The sequence below is a fragment of the Diceros bicornis genome, chromosome 14 (assembly GCF_020826845.1).
Source record: "Diceros bicornis minor isolate mBicDic1 chromosome 14, mDicBic1.mat.cur, whole genome shotgun sequence".
NCBI lineage: Eukaryota > Metazoa > Chordata > Mammalia > Perissodactyla > Rhinocerotidae > Diceros > Diceros bicornis.
In genome coordinates this window covers 683,524-705,713 of record NC_080753.1, presented here as the reverse complement: position 1 = coordinate 705,713, position 22,190 = coordinate 683,524, and the positions used below count along the sequence as shown (strand labels likewise).

The 22,190-nt window shown below is 42.9% G+C and overlaps 1 protein-coding gene across 1 annotated transcript in view; it reads left to right on the top strand.

Moving 5' to 3' along the window:
- RIMS1 (regulating synaptic membrane exocytosis 1) overlaps positions 1 to 19,672 on the top strand; it is a 445,223-nt gene extending 425,551 nt beyond the window's left edge. The window contains 5 exon segments of the mRNA XM_058554050.1: positions 8,782 to 8,920; positions 11,424 to 11,536; positions 15,150 to 15,251; positions 15,841 to 15,980; positions 17,425 to 19,672. Coding sequence (XP_058410033.1) covers positions 8,782 to 8,920; positions 11,424 to 11,536; positions 15,150 to 15,251; positions 15,841 to 15,980; positions 17,425 to 17,643 — 713 coding nt within the window. The 3' untranslated portion in view covers positions 17,644 to 19,672.
- The last annotated feature ends 2,518 nt before the right edge of the window (positions 19,673 to 22,190 follow it).

The following is a 22,190-nucleotide window of genomic DNA, read 5'->3' as shown; positions in this document are numbered from 1 at the left end:
AGAGCTTTATGTGGATTGTCGCATTTCCTACTCAGAACGGTCCTGTGGCTGGGTGTCATCACCCCCATTTTGTAGACGAGGAAAGTGAGATGTAGAGAGCCAAGCCACTGCCTGACGGCACAGAACGAGTGAGGGGGGAGCTGGGCTTGATCCTGACCTTCTGCCCTCGAGCTGCCCTCTGCCAGGCCTGTGCAGCCACTGCCTGGTGCAGTAGCTGCCGTTTAAAATGGATGGGACGGAAGATCCCCTAAGGAATAATACTTTCAGTTTAAACAAAAATTAGAAAACGAAACAAAACCTGAAACATACAATAAAACATTTGCTTCTTTCTGGGTTTCAGCCTGAAATATTGTTCTATTTTTTCAGTCAGGACAGTAGATAGTAAGGAGATGATCTAGGTTCATGCTCAGTAAACGAAACCCAGCTTCATCTGGGGTCTTAATTTAGACCAAAGGAGAGTAAATAAAACAGATGTCATCTCAATGTGATGTATTTACTACTCCTGGGCAGGTAAATCTGAGGCCTTATTTTATGAACGTCAGTTGTTGTTCCTAAGTGATTTAGGCTTATCCGTGTGACACTTCAGACCGCTTTTTAATCGAGGCAAGATGCCCCAGGCCGTCCCAGGATCGGGGGCTTGATCTTGTCCTCAGGCCGTTTAGGTGATTATGTATCCCCAGTGCTTTGAGCTGTATTTAAACCATCACCTTTATTGACTAAGAAGGTGATTTTGGAGTGTTAAAATCACAGTACGCCCGAGATTAGTTGTCTGCCAGGGCTGCCGTAACAAGCTCCACAGAATGGGCTGGAACCACGGAGATCTGTGTTCTCCCGGCTCTGGAGGCTGGACTCAAGATCCGGGTGCCGGGGATCGGCTCCTCTGAGGCCCCTCTCGTCCTCCTGTGCCTCTTCCCGTGGTGTCTCTGCGTCCTGATCGCCTCCTCTTATGAGCTCACCAGGCAGATGGGCCTCTTTTTCCTTCATCACCTCTTCAAAGGCCCTGTCTCCAAATACCGTCACATTCTGAGGTCCTGGGGGTTAGGACCTCAACATGTGAATTTGGGGGAAAATGATTCAGTCCATAACACTGGACACACTTTGGAGACATTGACTCTGTGAAATCAAAATTTACAGGAGTGAGAAGTTCAACATTTGAGTGTCCCCCCTCCCTTAGTCTTTGGCCAAAACAGGATGTGGTACAGGTGATATATTTCAGTGACCATAAACGTCTTTCCTTAAATATTTTTGGGAGCCTTATTTAGTTTATTATGCAGATTATTTAAAGACTATCCTGAGCTTACATTTTCATCAGCCGGGCAAGAGGAAAAACCCGTGTCACCTTAGCAAACATTTTGCTGAGATGATGGAGTGTGGTTGAGTGAGCTGAGCAGAGACGACAGGCTGGCCTTCCAGGTGCTCCCAGTGATACCCGGTTTCTTACCAGAGAGTGATTGTAGCCACGGAAGAGCCGAGAAGAACCAAGTCAGTATTCACAGATGAGTGAGTCCCTTCTCTCAAGTCGTGTCTGTAGAGAACTTAAAGTGCACGGCAGCAGAAGAAAACACACTTGACCTCTTTTGGGTTACAGGAGGGGGATAACTACATCACAGAAAAGACTGGAATATTCCCTTGAAGGAAAATATCATCAAGGAAATTTTTCCACCCATCTCACAGAAGTGTTCTGAATGATAATATTTTTAGCTTCTTGACCACTATAAATCTCGTTGGAAAATGGGGAGAGGAAGGAGAAATAGTGGACTTTATGGCTTTAGGATTGACCTGGAGAATAAATGAGGGAAATCATCAAAGTCACAGCCCTTATGCAATTTTCTAAAAATAATCTTCAGGCTTATGACATTTTTACAAGTTGTACTTATCTGGCTTGAACATATTTCATCAATATATTTGGAGACCTTGGCACAACACAGAAGGAACATTTTTGTTTGCTTAAAAATTAAAATAATAATTTCGGCAGTCTTAGATCAGAATGCCTAATAACAGTTTCCAGGTGTGTGGTTAGCACATTGGAAGCATCTGACGTCAACAAAGGAGACCAGCTGGGTATTTTCTTTCAAATAATGATTGTTGGAGATCTGTGACAATAACACTGTGTCATATTGTCCGTAATACAAAGTACATGCAACTTTATGTGGATGAAATCGGTGTTGGGAAGACGAGACCTTGAGATCATGAAGAACAGTGCTAATAATAATACAGCAGCCACCCAAGTGGTGTGATCATGGGCTTGGGAGTGTCAGGTCAAAGGTCCTGTAAGAGTGACTGCTCCCTGGCTCAGTCTCTGGCGTCACCGTCTTCACTCCTGAACTCAGCTCTTTCTGGAAGAGTGGTTATCTCCAGCTCGTTATCATCCCAGGACCTTTATGCAGGCCGCTCTCTTGGCCTGCAATACAAATCCCTCCTTCACCGTCTGCATAGAGTCAGAATTTCCTCTGAAAACCCCGTAGATGCCTGTCGAGAGCCTCAGTGAGTCCAGGCTGTCGTTGGACCATATCGCTGCTGCTCTGTCTGAGCACCAGACACAGCAGCTGATTGGTTTTTAGACGCCTGTTTTAGAGCTGATCATAAACACCAGAGTGGTCTTCAGGAACTGAATGGAAGTCAAGGAAGAGGAGGTTTGCACTCCTCGCCTCGTGGTCTCACCTCGTGGTCTCACCAGGTCAGATGGTCATTTGGTGGCCTAGCAACAGCTGACTCACCTCATTGTCTGAATTGTTCTCTCTCCCCTTCCCATCCTCTCTCCATGGTCTTAAGTTTCTGTAAGACAAGTTCTTGAAGTTCAATACATCTGAAATAAACCTGCTGTCTTGGCACCTACACTGAATCATAGTTAGCCTTGTCCTCGTCAGCCTCTCCCACCAGGCTGTCGAATGGTTGGGTCACGGCTTCTGTTTTCACGCTTCTGTGTACAGCACGAGGCCCAAAGCACTCTGGAAGTCGTTTGTGGAATATGTAAATAAATGAATGAATGAACAAAACATATATTAACACAACAACTTTTCTTTTTAAAAACAACAGAATTTTGTTACTGTAAAAAAAAAATGTTACCCCTGGTCTCAGTTGTTACTTTCAGCGTAACCAAAAGTTTGCAATTACTCCATAGTTTTCCTTTGTGAGTTAATAGGACGTTATTGCATTTGTCTTTTGGACCCAAATTGCTTAATCGGTTAGGTGGTTTTCTTGTAGTGACTCTCCAGTTAACTGATGGAGTTGACTGTTCTGTTCATGTGGTGTTAGAGACTGCTCTGACCAGAAGGTGATTTATCAGACATCATCTATCTTTGTCCACCTCTCCACCAATAATATTAGACTAAAAGTGTTGGTTTTTACCCCGTGCATTTAATCGCTCATATCTGCATAGAAACAAGCTCTAACATTACACATCTTAAAAAACAGACGGCCCCCCCAATCCTGCGTGACTCTCAGGTCCTGCCTTTCAGTCACAGCCGGCCTTTCCAGAACCCCCTGGCGCTGCCTCTCCATCCTCATCTCTCAGTCTCCTGACAGGACGCCCTTCCAGCTCGCAGCCCTGCTTCCTCCAGAAGTCAGGGCCCGTGGAGCCGAGCACTGTCATCACTTCTGCTCTGTTTCTTGCTAAGATTCTAAGTAGAAATCAGCACTTAATTTTTTTTACTTCTTGGAACATAAAATCTTCTGATTTTACGACACTTAGCTGTTTTTCTCTGTTCCTCAAAGGGCTAACCTGTAAACCCCTTAGTGGTGTTGATTTTCTTCTGGACCCTAAATCTGGGAACACCCTGGCCTCCAGTCTTTGTATTCTTCTCGTCTCTGTCCACCTTCTCTCCCTGTTACATTTGGTGCCCTGGAGTTTAATTCCATCTGCGTGCCAGTGTAGCCTGTCTGTCCGTCTGTCTGTCTGTCTAGCTACCTACCTGTTTCTGGCCCCATGTGGTCCTGACTCATGCAGACACTTCTGCTTACTCTGCACCTGGCTGTTTAGGGAGCCTCTCAAACGGCCACGAGAGAACTCACCATTTCCACCCCACAGTGAGCTCCTCTCCCTTTTCAGGAAATGACACTATCGTTCAACTGGTTATCCTAACAAAACCCTGCAAGTTGTTGATTCCTTCTCTTTTCCTGAACCCCTTATACGTCTAATAGAGCAAGTGCTTCAGCTCCGCTTCAAAATATAATTGAAACCCACCGTCTTCCTTTATTCCCACTGGCCTTCCCCTAGCCTGAGCCACCGCTGATCTCTCTGAGTAGGAAAGCAGCTTTCCAGTTCCCCCTGCTGCTGCTTCTGGTTCCTACAGTGTATCTGCCAGGTGTTAGGGATTTTACTATTTTTTCTTGCATTTGTGGATATAGAATATTAAAATATACTAGTTTTCTAATTCTTTTGTTCTTTGTGTAGTACTTGGGACAGTGGTTTCAAGTCAAAGGTTTCATGTCATAATTTGACAGTAGGATTCATCTCTTTATCAGGTTAATGATTCTTCAGTGGATACAAGTAATTATTAAATAACGGTGGTATCTTTAATAAACAACAGTATTTTCTAATATTTAATGCATTATATTGATTTTAAAAACATTACATATATGTAACATATATTTATGCTATAATTACAGTGTATGTGGTGAGATGAATACAGTAATTATATACATTTGTAGTTTTATAGAATATATGTGATTTTAACAAGGTTTTCAAGTGAACTTGCCAGCCCATATGAGAATGTAGAAATGCAAAATCTGTGCACTAAATCGTTATTCAGTTTGCAGAACAAATAAGATCAGACTGTGTGTCTTCGTAAACTGAGGTATAATGGAACAGTCACAAGACTGAGATTCAGAAGGTCAGGTTCCTCGTCCAGCTCCTGCTGCTAGCGTGGTGTGGGCCACGCCGTTACTCACTGGAGTGGAAGCTCCGTGCAGCAGGGATTCTTGTCCTCGTGATCATCGCTGTGTCACCAGCATCTAGAAAAGTCTGGGCCCAGTGCCAGCACTGAGCAAATCATACTTCTCCACGTTCAGTTTCCACATCTGCTAACCAGTGTTCCTTCCAACCCTGAATCCCTAATACAATTAGAGCCCTTATGAGTTTAAATAAGATAGATTCATAGCTGGAACTGTTTATTCAGCTTTTACCTGGGCCTTTACAGGATTGTTTCGTCCATCGGAGCTCTTTGCACTGAATCTTCATGAACAAGAAGAAGATGAGAGCTGGGTGTCGGTCCAGGTGGGCCACCTTGAGAGGGACTAAAAGAAAAACTTTAGAACTAAAAATGTTTAATTCAAATTCACAAAATTAAGTATAAAACAAAGTTCAATAACCAACCTCTCAAATGATGTTTCTTTCCAAGTGTGTAGCATTTACATTTTGGAAGCTATTAAGGTTTAAATCTGCTCTAAGAATTTTAGGACATTTAATTTAAGAACTCTTGATATCCCAGTTAGAAAATGCAACAAATTAATAAAGACTCTTCACTTTTAAATTTTTCCTGGGCCGGCCCTGTGGCGTAGCGGTTAAGTGCATGCGCTCCGCTGCTGGCGGCCCGGGGTTTGGATCCCGGGCATGCACCGATGCACCGCTTTTCAGGCCATGCTGAGGCCGCGTCCCACATAAAGTGGAGGAAGATGGGCACAGATGTTAGCTCAGGGCCAGTCTTCCTCAGCAAAAAGAGGAGGGTTGGCATGGATGTTAGCTCAGGGCTGATCTTCCTCACACATGCACACAAAAATTTTTCCTTTTCATTTGCTGAACAATCATGTGATGAGCGAGCACCATGTGGACCTGTGTTAGGAAATGCAGGAGAAATCCAGCCGGGACAGCCCACTCTCGGTCACCTGGCCGCCAGGTGCACACGGAGCCCAGAGCTCTCTGCCAACAGCCTCTCGGCTGGAGTCCCCATCACCGTTGGAAGGACCAGAGGAAACCTGGAGAACAGCACACTACCAACCAGACAGCCGCCCTGCTGACTGCCATTCCTCATGGCCCTGCCATGGTCACAGGACTGAGCCACGTGGTGTCACTTCCCTTCTCTCAGGACTGCGTTCTCACTTCCTCCACACCGACGTTTCAGGAGACCCTGACCCTTTAGTAAACCTCGCTGCTCTGCCCTCTCCCTCCCTATCCCCTTTCCTGTCTGGTTTTCCTCCACCGCATTTATCACCAGGCGTATCATCTGCTCATCGGTTTATGTGCCCACTGCCTTCCTGGTACGTTGCTGGAATGTACACTCCATGACACAGGAAATCTGTCATTCCTCAGTGTGTCCCCAGACCCAGAATGTGTGTGACACGTGGTAGGTGCCCAGGAAGTACCTGCTGGAGGGATGGACAGACGGACAGATGAATAAATGAAAGACAGAACGCACACTCTAACCGGGGCCTCCTCACGCTGACCCTCTCGACGTTTCTCGTCCAGGTTCCAGCGTCACCACGCTGTTTAGATTCACAGATGTCCTCATTGTTCCTGCTGTGATCCTCATTACATCAGGAAGAACTGAGTGTTCCACCCTGGCTATGCTGCCTGGTGCCACCCTGTCACACCTCTGCTTGGCGCACTTTGGCGGGATGTCCTCGGGGCTTGTCCTTGCCCCTCAGGTGGGTCTAACCAAGATGTTCACGTGGACAAGAGGCGGCTCGTCACAGTGACTTCATAAAGGAACCACGTCTAAGAAGGAGGCACAGCATATAATAAATACCAGAACGAAACCAAACAGCACTCAGAATGGCCATAAATGAAGTGTACAAATTCTGCAGTGACAAGTAAGTGGGCCAGACAGAGACCAGGAAGGGGAAAGGGAGAGAATTCCTAAGCCTTAGGTGGGAAAATGGGGACATCCGTGCGAATGTTGGCAGGAGTGTAAGTTGTTACAGTGTTTCCAAAGGGCAATTTAGAAACAGCTATTAAGATTAAAACAGATTCCTACTCTTTCACTAGGCTTTCAACTTCTAGAAATTTATTCTATGAAAACTCGTCTATAACAGCTGGAAACATCGCAAGTGCTGGTCAAGAAGGAGATGGTTTAATCATGAAACTACATACCAGAGAGCAGAACAGTGCAGTCATTAAAAAGAACAAATATAGACATGCTTGTATTATATTAATGATACTAAATGGAATGAGAAGAGTGCACACTGGTGTGTGTGGTGTGATCCTGTTACCAAGTTGACACTGCTGTTCTGAATGCTGGGGATAACAGAGGGCAACATCCAGAGGTCCTTCTCCTCATCGAATTTAACCTCGGGATGGGAAACAGACAGACAGACAAGTAGAGGTTTGGTGGCGGATGGGGCGGCGCTGTGAAGAAACGTGAAGGTAATTTGGTGGGAAATGGTGAATGTAGAATGGTCAGGGGGTGAGCAGCCACGAGGATCAGAAACAGCCCCTCTGAGGAGGCGGCGTTGGAGCCGAGACCTGGACAAAGGAGGGAGCAAATCAAGAAAACTGTAAGGAAATGGCCTGAAGCAGCAGCCAGAGAGTCCAAGAGGGGCAAGGAAGATGCTGCGGCTGGAGGGCAGTGACCATGTGGGATGAGGGCGGAGGGGAGATCTGAGAGGCAGCATTCTGTGGGCCCTGATAACAACTTTGGATTTTCTTTTAATTTTGTTGATAAACCATCACAAGATCTTGAGCCAGAGAGTGACGTATTCAGATTTGCATTTTTAAGGAATCATCGTGGTGGTTATGTAGAGAAGATTCAGGATTGAGTGCATATAGTATAACCGAGTATATCTTTTATTACACAATTTGCAGAAGGATTGCAGTGACCAAAAATGAGAGGAAATGCAGTCTTTCATACGGTCTGTTTAGGAGTGTTTTGGGCACCTGCTTCACAGAGGTTGTATGAGGATTGAAAAGTTTATGTGCATCTGCATATATATCTGTAGTCTGTGTATGTATTTATGTGTATAGAGCATTTTTTCATATGTTATTAATGGATATTAAATGATACTATGCGAAAAAGAAAAAGAAAATCAGACATGCACACAGAACGTGTGGATGGAAACAGCGTGGCAGGTGCTAAAAGTTTAACTGCTTCTCTGACCTTTTCATGTTGCCCTAATCGGATCCATGTTCAGAATTTCATTTCCACGCTGTGGACAGAATGCTGGTTAGTGCATTTCAAGGGGCTCAAGGAAGTTGCTCTGAACTTAGAGTTTATCGGGAAAACCATCAGCCAGTGTAATTCACGGGCACAACGATGCTCTCGCCCCACACTGCAGTCAGATGGTGTGCAGCTGATCAGAGGCCAGGAGAGCTGGGAAGCCTGGGAGTTAAGATAATACCTGTTCTACCCACATAGGTGACCTGTATTCCATCTCAGATGACATCGTGTGTGTTGAAATGTTGTGAAAATCATTAAATAAAATACTACTGTTTCTCTTGATGAGGATTGCTGGAGCATGGCAGCATCAGACTGTGGTGTTCTTCATGCTTGGTCTCAAGCGAATCTTCCCATTTAGAGGACGTAGCCCTTCACTTAGGTCTGTTCCCACACCCTCCAGATGAGGAGAAGCCTGCTGGGTTGTCAGCATTATCTGCCCACACAACAGTCAGGGCCACCTCCAGTCGTGCATCAAAGGTGACAGCTTCAGCAGCAATGATGCAATGAATTCATTTGGCTCGTTGAGGTTCAGGCAGTGTGTGGAATGTGGCAAGTCAGAGTATTAATCCAATTATTCTCTTAGACACTGTTTGAGTAAATTTAATTATATGCATAAGGAACCATTGTATTTGCAGGATCAGTCGATATTCAGGAAACAAAACTGACAGTCTCTTTTACTCTCTCCTATCAGAGTCGGGCCACAAGAAGTTGAAAAGTACCATCCAGAGAAGCACGGAAACAGGGATGGCGGCGGAAATGAGGAAGATGGTGAGGCAGCCCAGCCGCGAGTCCACCGACGGCAGCATCAACAGTTACAGCTCCGAGGGAAAGTAAGTGGTGCAGCACGCGCCTGTGCGGCTCTGGAGCCTGGACCGTGAGTCACAGGAAAGTAACAGGTCACCACGGGCTGTTGTGAGCTTCTTCCTTTGCCAGAAGTTTAGCCATTCATTTTAAAGCAGCCTGACCAAGAGAATGCACACAAACACACAGACACACGGATGCACCTCTGCACCGGGTCCCCAGACCTTTCAAGGGGTGAAGAAATGCTGAGTTCACAGGAACAACTGATTTCTGTCATCAGAAAGGCTCAGAAGAGTCCACTGCTGGAAGTTCATTGTAGAAATGCCACATTTCATGGATGCTTTCATATGGGAAACTCATTGGCCCAGTCACCAAAATCTGAACTAAGATTTAGAAGTGATGAATAATTTCTCATATTCCTACTTTTCTCCAAACTATTTTGGGCTCTAAGTTGTAAGTCCAACACTCTCATAATAGCAACATAAATTTTCTTGTTTTTAAAACATCACTAACTCAGTTTTACCTTAGGAAAATAGCCCAGGGTCTCTCTTCCTCATTATTTTTCTGATTAAAGAGTTGTGGTTAATTCTGAATTTAGTTAATTCTGAAAAAATATCGCTAGATTTTTCTTTTGCTTACTTAGTTTGCTTTTTACCATTTTGCGTAGATCCTGCACAAAACTCGCATTTTCCTATGCTTGAGATTTTTCTGGTAAGACTGAACTTTTACTGAGGTGATAGGTCTTACAAATAAGTAAGTTTTATTCTGTGGTGGGTTAGCTGGGGATTGACCGTGTACAAATTTTCTATAGTTATTAATTTGTTACCATTCAGATCTTTCATATATCAGTCTAAATTAATAATTTATTTTCTTTTCTTTTACTGATATTTTTCTGTTTTGTTCAGAAAATGAAATGAAAGTAGGCAAAGTTAACGTTCACAATATGCGTTCCCATTCCTGGAACTACTGGGTCCGTTTATTTGATCGAATGACTGATATGCATGCTCCCAGCAAGGTGCAGCGAGAACAAAAATGACAGACATGAAAGTTGTAGAGACAAGCTTGCTGACAAAATACCAATATTTGATGAAGTATTATAAAGCATGTGCAAATGAAAGACTGGAGACATTATTTTCTGATACAAAATTTAACAAATCAAATAATATTTACCTCCAGCATAGATCAGCCACTGACCCTTTCATAGATTAGTTGTCATGGTCTCTGGACGGCATAATAACACATACCCTGTCTAATTCCTTTGGTCGTGAGGAAATGATATTCGTGAAAGGACACTTGAAATAAATCCCTATGGAAATCTGCTTATCCAGAAATGCGTATTGAGTGCCAGCTGTGGAACAGGCAGAGTCCTTGTCAGCCAGGAGCCATCGATAAACAAGAGGGGCAGAGCCACTGCCCGGTGGGCTCACAGCCCAGGATTTCAGGCAGTTCTGATGTCATAAGAAATAGGTGTATTTTAATCTGTGCAATCCCATTTGGGCTAAATAAAAACCCCAGAAGGGCCGGCCTAATGGCGTAGATGTTAAGTTCTTGCGCTCTGCTTCAGCGCCCCAGTGTTCGCAGGTTCAGATCCTGGGCACAGACCAACACACTGCTCATCAAGCCATGCTGTGATGGCATCCCATATAAAGTAGAGGAAGATGGGCACGGATGTTAGCCCAGGGCCAATCTTCCTCACAAAAACAAAAACAAAACAAAACAAAAATCCCAGGGGCAGGCCCCGTGGCTCAGCGGTTAAGCGCGCGAGCTCTGCTACTGGCGGCCCGGGTTTGGATCCCAGGCGCGCACCGACACACTGCTTCTCCGGCCATGCTGAGGCCGAGTCCCACATACAGCAACTAGAAGGATGTGCAACTATGACGTACAACTATTAACTGGGGCTTTGGGGAAAAAAGGAGGAGGATTAGCAATAGATGTTAGCTCAGAGCCAGTCTTCCTCAGCAAAAAGAGGAGGATTAGCACAGATGTTAGTTCAGGGCTGATCTTCCTCACACACACACAAAAAAAATCCCAGATAATTAAAAAATTTGATGTATTCAAAGATGAATAAATTAAACATTTTTATTTGTAAATAAGAACATGTATGCTATAATATTTACTCAAGAAATTATTAGTCATTTTTTAAATTTAGCAATAATGCTGCTTAATGTTCATGAGCAGTTATTTATGTACAGGTCATGATATAAAAATGTATAACTTATATTTTATGTCCGTGATACATTTACATAAGGATCTGTATTTGTAAGTGTCCCGAAGACTTAGTACGTTAACAGCTACAGCTGAGCCTCCTGAATAGAACATCAGGTATAAATTGAGGTTTAGAGCTGTCCTCCATCAGTGCTGAGCCACGTCTGCTTAGTTCAGGAACAGTGCAAAGAACCAGGAAACAAGCCAACTGTAATCTAGGTAGTGTTTATGATTGATGGTCAGAATTGTAGTCAAAAGGAAACTAATGAAAAGAATTCTAGGAGAGCTAATATTTTGGGTTTTTGGGTTTTGTTCTTTTGCAAATAGCTTAATATTTCCTGGAGTTCGACTAGGAGCAGACAGTCAGTTCAGCGATTTTCTTGATGGACTCGGACCAGCCCAGCTTGTTGGCCGCCAAACTCTCGCCACCCCAGCAATGGGTAAGAATCATTTTTTTGTACAGAAAAACTCACGTTTCATGGTTGACAAGGTCATTAAAAATAGCATCTAGTAATACAAGTGAGAAGCAACATTGTAGTGAGGTTGCTGCTGATTTCAGACAACTCTTCTAATCGCTGCTGCATCTGTCTGATTTGAGGCATTATGCAAAATGAATAAAATTAGTCATAAATGTTTGAATTGTTAGAAAACCCTGTCAAGATAGGAGTATACGATAGATCTAAGTGTAGAGTAAGGGTAGCACTTCGCAGCATGGACAAAAAGATGGATTATTCAGTAAAGGATGTTGACATAACTGTTTATGCAAAAAAAATTACTGAAATCGCCTCTCCACTACTTAAAAAAATATTTTAGACTCAATTGTAAAAGAGAAAGGGGACGTGAGGAGGACTCTAAAAATTACTGTAAAACACTTGAGTTAACGTCTCTATACTCCTGGGGTGGCAGAGAACTTCCAAAGGATCAAACCAAAGCAAGAAAATTAAAAATTTCTACTAGCAAAATACACTCTAAATGAAGTTAAAAGAAAGATGATGAATGGAGAAAATTCTGTGTACCATGTGTAGTAGACATTTCCCTGAAGGACATGAGATTCCAGCTTAAAAAGACCCATGGAGGACTCACCAAAAAGGTCAATGTGAAGGCAGGTCATCGTGGGATTTCATAACACCGAGGATTAATAGAAAAACCCACAAGTTTCCTAAGAGGAAAAATAATTCTATAGAAAACTATCAAAAGTCAGATTCTCACTGGACTCTTCAATAATAATACTGGAAGCCAGAAAACTATTGAGCATTACCTTGAAAATTCTGAGTGACAATTGATTTCCAGACGAGAGTAACAGAGCTAGCCGGATCGTCCAGTAAGTTTAAGGCTGGAGTAAATACATACTCAGACAAGTAACGTCTCAAGTCATTTTCCTTATACCCAACATTGCTCAGAAGCTACTGGATGGGCCGGCCCCGTGGCTTAGCGGTTAAGTGTGCGCGCTCTGCTGCTGGCGGCCCAGGTTCGGATCCCGGGCACGCACGACGCACCGCTTCTCCAGCCATGCTGAGGCCGCGTGGTACAGCAACTAGAAGGATGTGCAGCTATGACATACAACTATCTACTGGGGCTTTGGGGGAAAAAATAAATAAATAAAATAAAAAAAAAAAGAAGCTACTAGGGGATTTACTTCAATGAAATGAATGAAGTGAACTTAAAGCGTCATGAACTGAAAAAAGAGGAAGATGAGATCTGGTAAAATAATTCTCAACACGAGAGAGATGATTGGGAGACCCAGGCGACAGTGAAGGAGGATCTAAAGACCACAACCGCAGCAAGCTTTGAGGGCAGTTTGTCCCAATTATGGTAGGTCAGATTCCCTAAGATAAATTCTGCAGAATACCTAATGTGCTTGATTTTATGGAAAAGGTAAACAGCCAGGAGAGACTAAGGGGGTGAATTAGTGATATGTACGTAAAAATGTAAGCAAATGCTTTTTAGAAAGACACGCGTTAAGTGCAGGGAAAAGAAAGAGCTGTCCAAGAAATGAAAAGTCACCACAGAATTCCAGTTCACTCCACTGCAGATAATGCTGCACAATCAAAATAATATTAGTCCTCGTATTGGGAGAATGGGATGACGGAAAGTGTCGAGTGTAGGGTGCAGGTAGGAAGGCAGTGAGAGAAATCAAAATTAGAAGTCAAGAATAATATCTAAAACTGAAAAAATAGGAAAATATTTTGTAAGTATACTATTTAGAGATAGGGAGGCAAATACCAAAAAGTAAAAAGTAAATCAGATAAAAATATTGAAAAATTTGAAAGCAGTGACTTTTAGAAGGCAAGAACTTGAGAGAGAGGATGGGAATCTTTTACACTAACAACAAGACTTATTGATCATTTAAACTATGTGTATATGATTTTAAAATAAACACTGAAAAAAAGACAGAGAGAGAGAAAGCAAGACCTCTAGGAGCTAAGGTCTAAGGAAGAATTATAAAACTAATGAAAGGGGCTGGCCCAGTGGCGTAGAACTTGAGTTCACACATTCCGCTTCGGTGGCCCAGAGTTTGCTGGTTCAGATCCTGGGCACAGACCTACTCACTGCTCATCAAGCCACGCTGAGGCGGCATCCCACATAGAGGAACTAGAAGGACCTACGACTAGGATATACAACTATGTACCGGGGCTTTGGGGAGAAAAAAGAAAAAGAGAAAGATTGGCAACAGATGTTAGCCCAGGGCCAATCTTCCTCAAAAAAAAAAAAAAAACCTACTGAAAAATCCAGAACCCCAAAGTTGGTCAACTGACCTGGCAGACAAAGAGAATTCACAACTGAGAAAATGGAGATGATGCAACTAACAAAAAGTAACTCAGAAATAATTACATTTAACATTTTCAGAGAGAAAGTATATCAGTCAGAAAAAGGTGAACATCTTAATAAAACTGGATAAAGGACATGAATAGGCAAGACATAAGAAAAAGAATATAGGGGCCTGCCTGGTGGCACAAGCGGTTAAGTGCACGTGCTCCACTACGGCGGCCCAGGGTTCGCTGGTTCGGATCCTGGGCACGCACCAACGCACTGCTTATCAAGCCATGCTGTGGCGGCATCCCATATAACGTGGAGGGAGATGGGCATGGATGTTAGCCCAGGGCCAGTCTTCCTCAGCAAAAAAAGAGAGGGATTGGCAGATGTTAGCACAGGGCTGATCTCCTCACAAAAAAAAAAAAAAAAAAAGGAAAGGAATAGCAATTGAAAATATTTAGAAATATGTTCAGCATCCCTAATAATCAAAGAAATGCAAATTAATGGAAGTTTTTAACCATCAGATTGGCAAAAATTAGATATATTGCTAATACCGCTATTGGTAGGTTATGGGACATGGAATACAGATCCTTCTGGGCACAGTCTTTCTGAGGGACATTGGTGATACGCATGGAGTTTCTGAAGGTGCATTCAGTTAGACCCCATAAATAAAAATCTGGGAATTTATGCTGAAGAAATAATTGACCAAGTGTATAAAAATTCTTTGTAAAGCTGGTCGTTATAGTTCTATTTATAATAGCAGCAACGTAAATAACCTATATTTCCATCAACAGGGATCTGGTTGAAGAGGTAATGTCATGCCCATTTGGTGGTCCATTCAGTCATTAAAATGAGGATGTATGGTCATGATGGTAGATAGATACATAGATTTTTTTTAAGTATTTATGAGAGTGCTAGGATATTCATCAAAGCATTAATAGAGGTTTTTTCTAGATAATGGAATTACTGATAATTACACTTTTTTATTAAGAAGAATTATGTATTAAATGACAATAAAGAATAAGAAATCTGATTAGAGTATACAAGAGGCACTGAAATACTTTGGTATTGATGTAGTTAAGCGATTTATAACCTAATTTGGGACTCTCATAAGATAGATTAGTACCAAAAAAATGAAGGAAAATATTTCAAAACCTGATTCAGAGGCAGGGAAAGAAAAGTGGGTCAGGGGGCTCTAAATATTAGTTTTTTATCAAGATCATGAAGATCATAATGTAGATTCTGTTAGAACCTCTGTTGTTTTAGCTGCACATAACATATGCTTCCCTCCACTCGCAGGTGATATACAGATTGGGATGGAGGATAAGAAAGGCCAGTTAGAAGTTGAAGTTATCAGAGCGCGCAGCCTCACCCAGAAGCCTGGCTCCAAGTCCACACCTGGTAAGGACGGGTATTCCCGCATGGGACCAGAGACTCTTACACAGGCGAAAACTCACACCATTTGCTGCATTTGAATCTTATATGCTCAGCTTTGCATCATCTGATTGATGAAAAAGGCAGCCTTTCTGTGTTCCTTGAGTCTATAAAATGGATCTGGGTTTTCCTTGCACATTTATTCTGTCAGAAAGTATTAGGAAGAGTGTTGTCGTATTAAGAAAAGTTTAGTTAGGATTGTTTTTTAGCTTGTGTCATTTATTTTTTCTGCACATTTACAGATGCAAAAGAAAAAATTTAGTTTTAATCATAAAAAAGAAGCAATGAGCTTTAAGATATAAACCTGAATTGTAATGCCAGCTATAACCCAACTAAGTCAAAATCTTGTGACAACTTTGCATACGTTTACTTGAAATGAGGAAAATGGCAGTCGTGATAACACATAGGTTTAAGGAATAGAATTTACGGAGCACTGGAAATTTAAAATGATTCACATAGTCAGTGGGAACTTTTCAATAAGCATCTCTGATTCTCTAATAAAATCAATTTGACTGAAAGGATTAACTTTTTGTGTGTTTATATGACCTTTGTTCAGCTCCATATGTCAAAGTATACCTTTTGGAAAATGGGGCCTGTATAGCGAAGAAGAAGACGAGAATTGCACGGAAAACCCTTGATCCTCTGTATCAACAGTCCCTGGTCTTTGATGAAAGTCCACAGGGCAAAGTTCTTCAGGTCAGTAAGAGTTTGACTTTTTACATTGTAATATCCACATTGTCCTCGTAAACATTGACGAGGTGGTCAAACACGAAGAGAATCAAGTTCAGTAAGGAGAAATGTGGTATAACATCCTGGAGTAGAAAGAAACAAATTGTCAATTTACAGTTAATGTATAGCGATAAAAATATCTGGTGGATATAATGAAAAAAAAAATTTCATTTTCTCTCTCCCTTCTTTTCTTCCTTCTCTCCATCCTCTTCTACTTTTTCCCTATTTCCCTCCCCTCCCCTCTTCTTGATAGATAGATGATATATGATAGATAGATGAGTGATAGATGGTAGATAGATGATTTATAGGTAGGTAGATAGATGACAGATAGATGGTAGATAGAGAGATAATAGACGATTGGTAGACAGCTAAATCATAGATAGATGATTGATAGGTAGGTAGATGACAGATAGATGGTAGTTAGAGAGATAATAGATAGATGATTGATAGACAGCTAAATCATAGATAGATGATTGATAGGTAGATAGATAGATAGATGATAGACAGATATCAAGGCAAACAAGGACTTGTTGAATGTCCAATGCACTGTCAGATGCGTACCTGCATTACCACTTTTAGACGTTTTAACCACCACGTGCAATAAATATCATTATCCCCATTTTAAAGATTATGTCTGAGGATCACAGAGATTAAATAATTTGGCAAGGTTACCCAGTAAATTGAACAGGCAAGATTCAGCACCCCTGCCTGGGTGGAGCAGGTGAATGGGTTCAGTGAGAACCTTGACCAGCGACTCAGGGATTGGAAAACAGCCTAGGAGTAAGTGTGATGGAAGGCTCACCTGACACCAGCAGGAGTTGGCCCCATTGTGGTAATTGTTGGTGAGCTCACTGACTTACAGTGATCTGATCAACTCAGTATTGTCAGGCCAGTCCTCAAAAGCCGCCAGCTTGCAATTATTTTTCAACCTGCCCTTCACTAGCAAGTCCATAATATGAAGGAAAGTTAGTGAGTATTCTTCATCTGTCGGCATACTCCGTCACACACACACTCCACTGTACGGTGGGTTGGCTTGTTTTGCCCTCCTCGCTTGCACAAATTTTAATTTTCATCTCTCTGTGGCCATGCACATGCTTACGGAGAACAGTCACTAAAGGTGTTGAATTTGTATATAAATAGACTTGTATATTTATCTCTTTGACGTGGTTTGTGTGGATCATACCCTCGTGGACTAGGGAAGCACGGCTTGTTGCCCATGAGATCTGAAGTTGTTGTGAAGTGTCGCCTTGAGCACCTTGATGCTGCTGTCTTCTCATATGTTCCTCCTCCTGGTGTTAGTCGTATCATTTCCTCTCCTTCACTGACTGGGCCACTTTTACAAAATAGCTGCTTTCGAGTCTTCGATGTGAAAGAGAGCAGTTCAAGTCGTATTGCATCTCTGTCTCCGCAGGTGATCGTCTGGGGGGACTACGGCAGGATGGACCACAAATGCTTCATGGGCGTGGCTCAGATCTTGTTGGAAGAGCTCGACCTGTCCAGTATGGTGATCGGCTGGTACAAATTGTTCCCGCCGTCGTCACTGGTGGATCCCACACTCACCCCCCTAACCCGTCGGGCTTCCCAGTCGTCTCTGGAAAGTTCAACTGGGCCTCCCTGCGTTCGATCTTAGTGAACTCATACCAGAGTCATTCCAATAAAACTCTACCTTTCAGGATGATAATCTGAACCAGATATAGTTCATGATCAAAAGCATTGTTGGAGACAGACAATCAACTTGTGTTTTGCCTGTAGTAGTTTTTCAATAATATGTCCCAATTGTTGTTTAAAACCTGGCTTCATATGACAGAACAAGGCAATCTATCATATTACAGTGAGAGTCAGCGTGCTGGTGAGAGTCACTGATGCGTCTATAAATAGAAACGGAGGCCACTTCAGATTCACACGCATCCCCCGCCCCGCCCCCAATCGAAGAGCCTGCAAACTCGCGCTCTGTGAAGAGTCGTGTCTGGCATGTCTCTGCACAGGCCACGAGCAGTGTTGTTTCCCTGGTGTTTGAGAGGTTGTTTCTCTGTATGTTTGTGGGGTTTTGGTTTCTTGATTCGTTTGGTTTCTCGCTGTCCTTGTTATTCCCACTAGTTTTTGGCTGTCGTGACAGGCCTCATGATGCTCACAGAGACCCTTCCTCTCTTTTTCCAAAATCACCAAAAAAGGGCTGAAGCGGTCTCTGTGGCATCTTCCCAGAGTGTTCCACCGTGAGAGGAGAGGCCAGCAAAGGCTGCACTGGCTTTCACTTCATAGTTCTTCAGTCTTACGTGTGGAAACCCAGAAAACACAAGGCAAGCTTACAAAACAATCACAGAATCACTTTTTTTAACGAAGAGCATATCTGTTTGCATTCTAAAAAAAAAAAAAAAATTATGTTTTCCATTGTTTTGCATGGAAGACTTAAAGAGGTCAATGAGCAGCTAATGCCAAGAACTAAGACTAACCCCACCATGGTCCTTTGGAGACACTCCCTGTAATGCCTTTTTCTTCCTGACATCCAAAAGGAATATGTGCTCCTGTGTATAAAACATACTTTTGACTTCCCAAAATGGTGACTAGAAATGGATTCGAGCCTAAGACACCTTGAGCTATGCCCAGGTTTCTCGCCATGTCTCTGTGTAGACAAACCCATCTGCCCTGGAAAGAGCATGGTATGAGCTGTTCAAATTCCACTGGAAATTCCAGTTGAAATATTCTGCACTAAACCAATGTTTTTATCAAATTTCAGTTTACATTTCTTTGAGATTGATGCAAGCACAAAGCTTGATTTTTTAACACAAAGTATCTTACTTTTTTGGGGGAAAAATAAAGTCAAATTTCAATTTGCATTTTCTTCATTTGAGTTTTTCTCAGTCTTGAATTTCCTTGTGACATTCTGTGTATGTGCTCCAATCTGCAGACTGCAGGTGCATCGATATGTTCTCCCTCCTTTTATGAGTCATTCAGCTTTTGTGGTTACACAGTAGAGCGGCATGGCTTGGAACTGTTCAAAGCTGCATGCATGTTTTGTAAAAAAAAAAATGAAAAAGAAAAGAAACAAAGGTTATTTAATAATGTACGTTACTTCCACATAGGCCCGCTTGTGTGTTGCATGTACTTTACAGTTTGCTCGTTAATTACTATAGTGAAATAACCAAGAAATCTAAGCCATCTGTTTCTGTTATAGACATTTTGCAGGTTTTAGCCAGGCTCAGTCTGAGTCCGGGGTGAAATGTCTATAGATGGACTTTATTTTTTACCCTCTGGAAAACGTGATGTAGTACGGACCAAATTCCTTCTAATAAATATTTTGGTGTAGATTCCTACTGTGGGGCTGTAACACATGTAGACACTGTGTGCACACTAGGTTTTAATCCATAGACATACTGCCTGCACCAAGTGAACTATTGATTATGATTTACACATGCCAGAATCACCTGCCCATCGTTCCACAGGCCCAGACTGACCACTCCTCACCGTGCTGAGCAGGGGGAACCAGAGCATTGGTGCACTTCTACGAGATTCCGTTCTGTCTTAGTGGCCAAGAACCAACTGAGTATAATTGGGTAGTATCTTTCTATTCTGACCACTTGTCTTAACACTCCCCTGTGCTTTTAAATGAACTTCCAACTCATGTATGTAAACATGTTTAATAAAACTTACTTTTCATGTCAGTCGGTAGCCATCTGTGTTCTGTGTTTTGCCAGATATCCATTGTGGATTCTTTGGTGCACAGTGGGGGCCAGGTCTCAGGAGGGGAGGCTGGGATTTGCTGTCTGCTGCGGGCGTGCAACTTGACTTGTCACTCACTATATATGTCTTAACCTACAGCCCGAAGGGTACTTTGCCTCACGTATGAGTTTTCACGTTGTCAGCCTAAGTGAGCACATGACTATACTTCTGAAAATTGGCATTATTAAAAACAATAAATCTCAGTAAGAACCAAATGGAAGGTGGTTTTTCTGCTGTTGTTTGAGTGTGCTAATAAAAAAGACAACTCTGCTGTCCAGTTGCCAAATCATTTCAAGTTATGTGACGTATCAATTCCTATGTCTCTCGTCACAGCATCTTCCTCCCGTCTTCTCCTTTTGAACCCCTGCCTGATTTGTAGAACCTTGACTCGGCAAACCAGGCTCTACACTAAATCATCTTCACTAGACTCTTAGGGAATAAATACACCTTCAAATATAATAGATGAGTCTCTAAAAGTAATAAGTTAAAAGAGAAATTATTAGCTTTCTTGATTTAACTTCATGACCTTTTTTTCCTTCTCCAAAGGTGTGGTCATATATTTCATAATCATCACTCTCACAGAATACTTGGTAAGCACTAATTTCATGTTGCATTTTAGTAAAACAACTGTTGAGAGCTAGTCTCTACCTTCTGTGAGCCCTTAAACTTTTATAGACCACACCGGCTTTAACTTTATACAGCAAAATAAACTCAGCTAAAGGAATATCAAATTTGAGACCATAAAGCAACTTGAGACATGTCACTACATCAGTTGTTTAATGTTTTTAAAATTTTCCCCTACCAAGTCAGCCAGTTGTTTGGTCTACAGGACGTGAAATTATCTGTTAGGCTGAGTCAACAGGAGACGAAAACAACTGATCAGTTTACGACAGGCTGTCGGAGCAGAGCTGTCCTGTGCAGCAGTAGGACAGTGCATGGCTGCATAGGAGGCTCTAGGCGTCTTGTCTGGATGGAGTCGGAGAAGCAGCAGCTCTTCAAATCAGATAAGTCTGCCCAGTGTGACCACTGAGGGCCCACAATGACGGAGAAGAAGTCGCTGGAGGAAAAGCAGATTTGCAAAGTCTTCAAGGTTTCTTCCTGACTCTGAAAACTTAATTTCTGGAAATCCTAGCCTGAGATAGATGATCTGATTAAACTTAACCAACATTATTAAGGGCTTTGTTGTGTACTAGATACAAAGTTAAGTACGTGGGATATAAAAATTGAAAAAAAAAATTGACTTGTCTTGAAGGAGCTGCCTGTCTATTGAGAGAGATCCTTACGTAAAGAAATCGTTACAATGACAAAAGCTTGGATCACATTGCTTCTCACAGGAGCCCTGTGAGGTAAGTACTCTCACGACCACTCTTGCACACGCAGGATCTGCAGCTTGGAGAAGCCACGTGACAGACCAGAGACCATGTGCTGGTTAGTGATGGAGCTGGGGTACCACCCCCGTCTGGCTGACTCCAGAGCCTGCGCTGCGTCCTCTGCTAAGTGCCAAGAGGGGAGCTGGATCTTCAGGAACGAAGAGTCCGCCAGACGGAAAGGACTGTAACACAGACCATTCTCCGGCCTTAAGGCAGCTCCCAGCCAGCATGGTCTCCCACTGCAGGTTGACCAAGGGACTCTGCCATTACCACGGGGTTGGAGTGGGGAGAGGGAGAGGAGGCAGGTGAGCTCTTCTCCATCCATCTGCTGAGCTCTCTTTCTAAGGCTCTTCTCTCTGTCCTCCTCTGCCTGCACTCGCTGTTCATTATCAAACTTCATGAATGCGTTGTAGGCAGCTCTCAGGAAGGGTAATAAAGGAGAGGACAGTTACTGAGCCCCAGACGCATCCTTTGGCTCCAAGGTAAAATGGTCTTCTGAGAACCCTACCCAACTCCCTGGCCCTAGCCCCCGTGCAGCAGTGTCCCTCAATTCTGCGTCTCGGGGTTCAACTGAGCAGCCTGAATCCCAGCCCCACAGAGCTGTTCAGTCTTCCCAGAGTCGGCCCACATGCCCTCTAAGTTACTTGCTTTCAAAATAGGTTTCGTGATTCTTCATCTGTGTGGAGTCCCTTCTCCTTAGAGGAGCCCAGAAGCCATCAGTCCCCTGCACAGCTCCACACCCCACAGAATACCTCCTCTCTGAGTCCCCTCAGCTGCCGCTCAAGAGGACATCTCCTCGGTGTAAACCAAGCATGACCAATATCATGGCATCACATGATGACACTTTATTGGTTGGTCTCACACAGGTTACTCTAAACTCATAGTTTGGGGCAAAGCCATGGGAAGTTTTTCTTTTTCTTTTTCTAAATCACCACAAAGAAATGCTCTGGGGTCACTGAATCCAGTTAACTGCTCAGACTCTCTCCTTTATCCCAGTAGGTCCCCAAATGGGAAATGTTACCCACACCCACCCACCACCATCTCTGATGACGTGTCAGAGCTTCACTTCACTACTAATTACACAGACCCT